We start from the raw sequence: 8,451 nt of genomic DNA, 5'->3' as shown, positions 1-8,451 counted from the left end.
AAAAAAAAAAAGGGGCCGGGCATGGTGGTGGCTCATGCTGTAATCCCAGCACTTTGGGAGGCCAAGACGAATGGATCTCTTGAGGTCATGAGTTCGAGACCAGCCTGGCAAATATGGTGAAACCTCTTCTCTACTAAAAATACAAAATAGCCAGGCATGGTAGCTCCCACCTATAATCCCAGCTAATCTGGAGGCTGAGGCAGGTGAATCACTTGAACCCAGGAGGCAGAGGGTGCAGTCAGCCAAGATCATGCCACTGCACTCCAGCCTGGGAGACAGAGTGAGACTCTGTCTCAAAAATCAATCAATCAATCAAACAAACAAACATGTTGGTAAAATTTCCTCACACAGATTTATCTCAAACCTCCTTTCCAAATTTATCATCCAGTACTTTCCCTAGACAGAAACCTTCCAACCTAGCCAGGGCTTTATTCTCTTTAACCAGTAATGCACATCTAAAACATTATGCCTGCCAATCACAATTCCTGATATGTCTTCATGGTTATCAAGTCCTAACCACCTTTCTTTCAAGGTCTACCCATCAAGTATCCCATGAAATATCCCCGACCACTGGGGACCAGTTCACAGTCTCCTTATAGGTGGTGGGTTCTAACTCTTACAGGGTTCCAACAGAATTCACTATGAATACAGTATTTAACTATTTGTTTTGCCGATTTAACAAAGAAAATGCAAAATGACTAATTCCTAAATGAAAGCAGTTTAAAGTTAGAAATGTTCCCACAATACAAATTGCTCTCAATGTAACATATAATCTCAACATTATGTAACACATGCCTAACCATCAACCCAAACAAAATAGAAAAGGTGTAATAAAACATTTATTATTTAAAAAATCACCTCTTCCTCTGCAGAAGACCCAATTAAAAAAAAAAAAAAATCACCTCAACTTGTCTCTGACTGTATTAGCTTGATTTGGGAGTTTAGGAATGGAAAGAAAAAAAAAAGGAACAAACTGACCTCTAACTGGATACAATATAAATCTTATATAGTCACCTACTTGCAGATATCCCTATATGTCTGAATTGCTGTATCCATGTAATGAGCAGGGTATGGCCTAGGTGCTCCTGGTTGAAGAAAAGCAGACACTGCTGCCATTTCCTAAAATAAAAGACATAGTTTACATATTTCAAAAGAAGAAATAGTATTATAATTTAGATAGGAAGCCTAAAAGTTGTAATGAAATTTGCTGGAGTTTTGTTTTTACTGGATACACATGTATAAACTTCATAGCCTAATGCAGACTTGACATTTATAGCCCACACGTCGGAGAAGCTGTGTGATCTGACTTCGAAAGGCCTGAAGTCAGAGAGGTCAAAAGAACACCTAGAATTCAAGTAAGTTGTGAGTAAGAGTCCTACAGACGCCTCCAAGTAGCACTGTCTTACTTGGCTCTTGTGAAGAAAGACTGCCGTACCTTAAATTAAGACCTTTAAAACATATCCTTAAAGACTAGGGGATCCTTGGCCACCTGGTCTCAGAGAAATCATATGAGACTAAAAGGCATTTCCTTACTGTATTTATATTACTCTCTTCTTACATTTCCTGAACACCCTCTAATGACCACTGTTTTGGGATGTGTTATTCCCAAAGGAACATGGAGAGTACAGAGGCCAAAAGAGAGATGCTTCCATTACAGGTAAAGTTAGATAAGGTCTAGCACTTCAACTCTAGGACTATAAAGAAGGAATTCTGGTGTCCAGACAATTATGAAGGGCTCAGGCAAATATAAGACCACCACTGGTGACACTGGGAGCAAAGACTGCCTCCTAAGATTTGTTTAGACCCTAGGAAGGTCTTTACTTTTGTCTAAACTCAGATTTGCCATGGAAATTCCAAAGAGAGCAGACATTTGGATTTGTCCTCATTTTGGCATCTACCTGAATGTCGTATGGGGCAACGTGAGTGGGTGCCTGGATATACAATGTGCTTATGAATGAATGAATGGTCAGGCCTAGTGGTTAGGTGTGTTGTCCCTCGCTTTTCTATTTTTTATTCAGATTTTTAAATCTTCTGTTTTCTAGAGCTACTCATGTTTCCCCTTCCTCTTTGTCATTATAGTATTTGACAGTTACGTTTTCCCATCAAAAATATGCTGAGCTGGCCAGGCCCAGTGACACACACCTGTAATCCCAGCACTTTGCGAGGCCAAGGCAGACGGCTCACTGAAAGTCAGGAGTTCGAGACCAGCCTGGCCAACTGGTGAAACCTTGTCTCTAATAAAAATACAAAGAATTAGCCAGGCGTGGTAGCAGGGGACTGTAATCCCAGCTACTTGGGAGGCTGAGAAAGGAGAATTGCTTGAACCCAGGAAGCAGAGGTTACAGTGAGCCGAGACTGTGCCAAGGCACTCCAGCCTGGGTGACAAGAGTGAGATTCGGTCTCAAAAAAACAAACAACAACAACAACAAAATGATGACCCTATGCTGGTCAGAGCAAGAGGTTATTACTATTAGGCAGCATTTTACCCGCAGTGTTCTCCCAGATACTCTGCCTAACAGCTTTAAGTGGGAGGTTGAACAGTTTATCTAAACTATCTATTTTTCCAAACTAGCTTGAGAGGTCTTTTTATTTATTTTTGCTCCATGGGCTTCTGAGATGTGACACAGTTATGGTTGTGGTATCATCTTTATAGAGATGGCACATGCTTGTAATTCCAGCTATTTTTGGGAGGCTGAGGCGGGAGAATTGCTTAAACCTGGGAGGCAGAGGCTATAGTGAGCTGAGACTGAGTCACTGCACTCCAGCCTGGGCAACAGAGTGAGACTCCGTCTCAAATAAAAAAAAAAAAAAAAAATTCCTTCAGCGCTAACAAAAAAAATTATCTAAAAAAAAGTCTAGAAGAATTCCTATTACCGGTTTTGCTGTGATATTTATTTTGCCTTTGTAGTTACTATGACTAAACATCTTCTATACTTTTTTTCAAAGCTACTGCAAATCAATCTTCTACAGTTTTCATCTAAAAAGGCATACAGTCTAGTCTATTCTACTACAACACATTTTTACCTCACCAATTAGCTAACATGTGAATGGTAAATAAGGAAATGATATCAGTACAAATTAAATTTTTATTTATTCACACATTTTTCTTAGGCAAGGGAATCAAAAATAGCAGTATTATAAATTTATATTCTTCAGTAGGAAAGGAAAAAGCCCTAAGCACAGCTGCTGCACAGACAAGTACTCTATCAGCTGCTAAAAACTAAATGCCTACATTTTGGTGCACACGGACTCTGTCTCCAGAGAAATACATCACCAGTCTTGCACAGCTCTGAGCTCAGGACAGGCTGTACTTTCTTCTATGATCACCTTCATGGCAGCTCCACTGGTTAGAAACTCTTCTCCACCCCAATCCCTATATAAAATTTATTTTTTATATTCTCTAAGGTATCCTCAGCCATCATCTTCCACCATTTAATGTTTTTGTTTGTGCTCTGGTTACAAAGATGAATAGGTTTCAAGAAGACTAACCCAGTCCAACTTTTCTCAGAAGCCTATTATTTTTAGGGTAGCTTTTAAAGGCTACAATGATTTTCAGGTGTGCAAATATCATATAGGGGCAAATATGCCTTTGTTTTCCAGCGCTACATTATTTTATCTTAAATAGCTACTAATACTTCCAGTTGAATGGCTTAAATGTATCTATCAAACATTCTACTTGCAGGTATATTACATAAAATGTTATCATTACAAATGCATACCTATGTTACAAAGTATTAATAATAACATGATTTGTGATTTCATATTAGCTTAAATTGGATGACTATAATCAGCAATCAGAGAATACTTAGCCAAGGAAAATTCACTTATGTTTTCAAACACTTCTCACAAACAATAGCATATTTTCCATTTCTGAGAAAGGTTTTTAAAAAGTGGGCTGGCTGTGGCTCATGCCTGTAATCCTAACACTTTGGGAGGCTGAGGCAGGTGGATTGCCTAAGGTCAGGAGTTCAAGACTAGCCTGGGAAAACATGGTGAAACCTCGTCTCTACTAAAAATACAAAAAAAAAAAAAATTAGCCAGGCATGGTGGGGTGTGCCTGTGTTCTCAGCTACTCAGGAGGCTTGGGCACGAAAACTGCTCAAACCCAGGAGGCAGAAGTTGCAGTGAGCCAAGAGTCTGTCTCACAAAAAAAAATAAAAGTGGGCTTATTACTATTTTCATTAAAAAATTAGAGAAACAGAAAATAATAGCAATATAATCTTGCTATTCTGGCTTCTATTTTTAAGTTACTAATTTTATATATGCACAGTATTAAAATTAATGCAAAACAAATGACAGTTATTAAACAAGTATCTGTCAACCTGTGAATATTTTCTAGTTAAAAAAAGTATCTACATAATTACCAATAAATTAGTTCTTACACATTTTTTCTTCACTTCTGTTTATAAGCTTAAATGTTTTTTAAAAGATTAAATAGAAAGTAACAGTGCTAATTTTATTCTTTTCTGAACACATAAAGCAGGTTACACATATAACTTTCAAAAACATTTTAAGGTTTTAGGCAACAAGTATAGAAAATGCTTCAGAAACACCTGGCTTTGTAATCAATTACAAAACTAACACAACCAATACTTACTGACACCTTATTATATATAAGGCAGTATGCTAAGTGCATGACTTACACCTTATCTGATCCTATACCATTAGGATTCACATTTTTTACAAGTGAGAAAACTGTGGCTTAGAGACATTCAACAATTTGCCTGAGAGTGTCTCACACCAAAGTACATGTTCTTGACTAATATGAAGTCATATATCAAGCAACTTAAAAATGTTTGTCAAGGTTTAAAAATAACTTTTTTTTTTTTTTTTTTTTTTTTTTTGAGACGGAGTTTCACTCTTGTTACCCAGGCTGGAGTGCAATGGCGCGATCTCGGCTCACCGCAACCTCCGCCTCCTGGGTTCAGGCAATTCTCCTGCCTCAGCCTCCTGAGTAGCTGGGATTACAGGTATGCACCACCATGCCCAGCTAATTTTTTGTATTTTTAGTAGAGACGGGGTTTCACCATGTTGACCAGGATGGTCTCGATCTCTTGACCTCGTGATCCACCCGCCTCGGCCTCCCAAAGTGCTGGGATTACAGGCTTGAGCCACCGCGCCCGGCCTAAAAATAACTTCTAAAAAAAATTTTGTATTTTGAATATAATAAAAAATGAAATTAAATTCTGAAAGCTGATGCAAAAGTTAGAAAGTACTAATCATGAACGAAACCCTGATACATGACCATCTTTTAATGACCTAGTTTTTGGGTTTTGTTATTTTTTTTTTTTTCTTTTTTTTTGAAACGGAGTTTTGCTCTTGTTCCCCAGACTTGGGAGTGCAATGGCGAAATCTCGGCTCACTGCAACCTCTGCCTCCCGGGTTCAAGAGATTCTCCTGCCTCAGTCTCCCAAGTAGCTGGGATTACAGGCATGTGCCAGCACGCCTGGCTAATTTTTTGTATTTTTAGTAGAGACAGGGTTTCGCCATGTTGGCCAGGTTCGTCTCGAACTCCTGATCTCAGATGATCCACCCACCTCGGACTCCCAAAGTGTTGGAATTACAGGAGTGAGCCACCGAGATCAGCTGGGTTTTGTTTTTAAGAAATAAGTTTCTTCAATTTATTTTAAAGATGTAATCTTATTATTTTGCTCAGGCTGGTCTCAAACTCTTGGGCTCAAGCAATCCTACTGCCTCAGCCTCTCAAGAAGCTGGGTCTACAGGCATGTGCCACCATCCCACCTAATGAACTAGTTTGAGGGAAATCCATCAACTCAGCATTAAGAAATTCACAATCTATAAAGCACTATATGCTCTTTGAGTACAACTTTATCCCTAAGGATTCTGTTTGCCACCAAGAGAAATTTCTAAATCATTTATGGTACCAGAATAAAGGAATTATACCACAGAATACCAACCAAGGCACCAGCTGCATAAAGCATTGCTTGATCATTAAGAAAATCTTTCTTTGCAGTATGATAGCAATTGTATGCCAAATCATAATGCTGCACCAAAAAACACAAGTCAGCCATTTTCCTGATTTGAAGTTCTGGTGCTTCCGGTGGATACCTGTAAATACAAAAGAAAATAATTTATAATGTATTACTAAACCATTAAAATTATAAAATATATTAACAAGCTGCATGTTCTTCCAGAATATGAGGAAAACTAATAATGTTTTAAAGAAATTCTACCTCCAACAAGAGTGTCAGTTCGCCAAAATATCTGGAAACATAAATATCTGTTTTATTATTTATAGCCCTGAGAATGTCTCAATGGCAGGCAAACATTTTCTCCATGGTCAAATAATGAAGTAAATGGTTAATTCCGAGTGACTCACTTATAAATACAACCAGGAGAAAGATTAAAATCCAAAATGGATTAATTATATTTTTCCTTAAAATGATTTTTTGTGTAAAGCAAAATTTACTAAACGTGTCCCTTGTCTTAGAATCGTCAGGCCATTACATTTTAGGTACAGAATAGTTACTAATGAATACCTAGTCTAACTTCATCATTTTACAAATAAGGAAACAGACCCAAAGTAAAGTGACTCTCCCATTTATTTTTAGATGTCCAATTACTTACAGTTTTTAAAAAATTAATATAATTTACTTAGAGTCACTCTTCATATCTACCTGAATTTTCACCAATAGGAAACTAAGAAATTAAAGAGACAGTTATCTTCTGTACGATATCGTACAAACACCAGTCAGAGTTAAACAGAGGAAAAACAAAAATGTAACACTTTACTCACAGCAAGCCAGATGTATTTTTCAGCTCATTAATGCTCTTTTCTGGAACTTTACTGCCACTAAACCATTTTTTAGTTGCAGAAAATAGAGATCGACTCAAACCTTTTCTTGATATTAGCTTTAAAAAAAGAGATTAAACATGTTGACAAATATAAAGAATTTAATACTTTTCTTTCACACACACACAAAAAAATTTTTAACTAAAAAGCTTTACTAGTCAGCATTCATTTTTATTAAAACTGAATTATGGTGTTGCTCTTGTCAGTAAAAAAAAAAAAAAAAACGAAAAAGAAAACATTTAAAGAAAACTGTCTAACATGCTGGCAAAATCCTAGTGAAAATGAATAAACCTCTTCTAGAGTTGAACAGAATTTCATCCCTGATAATAATTTTGGGAAGTCTTCATATTGGCCTATCTTAAAAAGAAAACAAAACAAAACCTCAAATATGTTTAATAATTCTTTTTTTTTTTTTTTTCTTTTAAGACGGGGTTTCACCATGTTGGTCAGGCTGGTCTTGAACTCCCAACCTCAGATGATCCGCCCGCCTTGGCCTCCAAAGTGCTTGGATTACAGGCGTGAGCCACCACGCCCAGCCTAATAATTCTTAAATTTACTATTTACTTAAATTTTAAAAATGCTAATCCAAAAAATTAAACCTTACCTGATCGTTTAATTGTCTAATGGTTTTCTCTATATGTGGCAAAAGGCCTCGAAATGTGAACTCTTGTATAAACTGTCGAATTCTATCATGATCAGTAAGTGTCAAACATGCACCATGAATTATTCCAGTATTTCCTTTCTTTGTTTCATGTAACGATGAGACAGATCTTACATGATCTGGGCCATCAATACTGTTAGAAGGGTCACTGGATTGGTCCAATTGAAGCGGGTGAGCTCTGAAGTTATTTGGTAAGCCATCTACTGAAAAAGAGATCTTTCTTTTACTCTCAGAATGCAACAGAAAATTGTGATAATACTATCATACTGCTAAAGGAAAAAAAGCAGAATGTTAAAACCCCTTATCTTTCTGTATATGTAAATGTCTAAGATACAACACAGTAACATCCCACGGCCTCAAAATTAAAGGGCTTGGGTTAATATTTGTTTTGGTGCATGTATTGGAAATTTGAAAATTCATATAAACCAGGAAATGAAAAAAATGCTTTATTTTGAATAATATAATGAATGACTTTTAAACAGCACAACTAAGCCATAAGAAAAAAATGTAATAAAATTTTAGTTATCATTACTAACACTGTAATTTAAAATCAGAAATAAGGCTCTCAAAATCATGTAAATTTTTAAATAATTAATGTTGTGCATCACATCTTCCCTTTCTATAAAATATTTTAAAAGAAATCTCACATACTACTCATATAAAACAAATTTTTAAGTGTCAAAAACAATCAAACTCAAGTGGCTCAGTAAAATCTTCAGAAGAAAAACTAACATGGGCCGGGAACAGTGGCTCATGCCTGTAATCCCAGCACTTTCGGAGGCTGAGGCAGGCAGACCAAGAGGTCACAAGTTCAAGACCAGCCTGACCAACATGGTGAAACTCCATCTCTACTAAAAACACAAAAATTACCCAGGTGTGGTGGCGTGCACTTGTAATCCGAGCTACACAGGAGGCTGAGGCAGGAGAATCACTTGAACCTGGGAGGCAGAGCTTGGAGGTTGCAGTGAGCTGAGAT

General features: G+C 37.0%; 1 protein-coding gene across 9 annotated transcripts in view; it reads right to left on the bottom strand.

Moving 5' to 3' along the window:
• Window positions 1-8,451, bottom strand: part of TRAPPC8 (trafficking protein particle complex 8) — a 111,465-nt gene that overhangs the window by 68,367 nt on the left and 34,647 nt on the right. For 6 of the 9 annotated variants that reach the window (XM_017497890.1, XM_037727773.1, XM_017497914.1 and 3 more), the window contains 4 exons: window positions 7,419-7,681; window positions 6,758-6,873; window positions 5,919-6,069; window positions 1,019-1,119 (listed from right to left, as the gene is read on the bottom strand). In XM_017497890.1, the coding sequence (XP_017353379.1) occupies window positions 1,019-1,119; window positions 5,919-6,069; window positions 6,758-6,873; window positions 7,419-7,681 (631 nt within the window). The remainder of the gene's footprint in view (window positions 1-1,018; window positions 1,120-5,918; window positions 6,070-6,757; window positions 6,874-7,418; window positions 7,682-8,451) is intronic. The other 3 variants (XM_017497907.1, XM_017497923.1, XM_017497897.1) reach the window with 2 other exon arrangements.

Source organism: Cebus imitator, unplaced genomic scaffold (assembly GCF_001604975.1).
Source record: "Cebus imitator isolate Cc_AM_T3 unplaced genomic scaffold, Cebus_imitator-1.0 Scaffold12, whole genome shotgun sequence".
Taxonomy (NCBI): Eukaryota; Metazoa; Chordata; class Mammalia; order Primates; family Cebidae; genus Cebus; species Cebus imitator.
The sequence above is the reverse complement of the archived record's forward strand: the minus strand, read 5'-3'. Positions and strand labels throughout refer to the sequence as shown.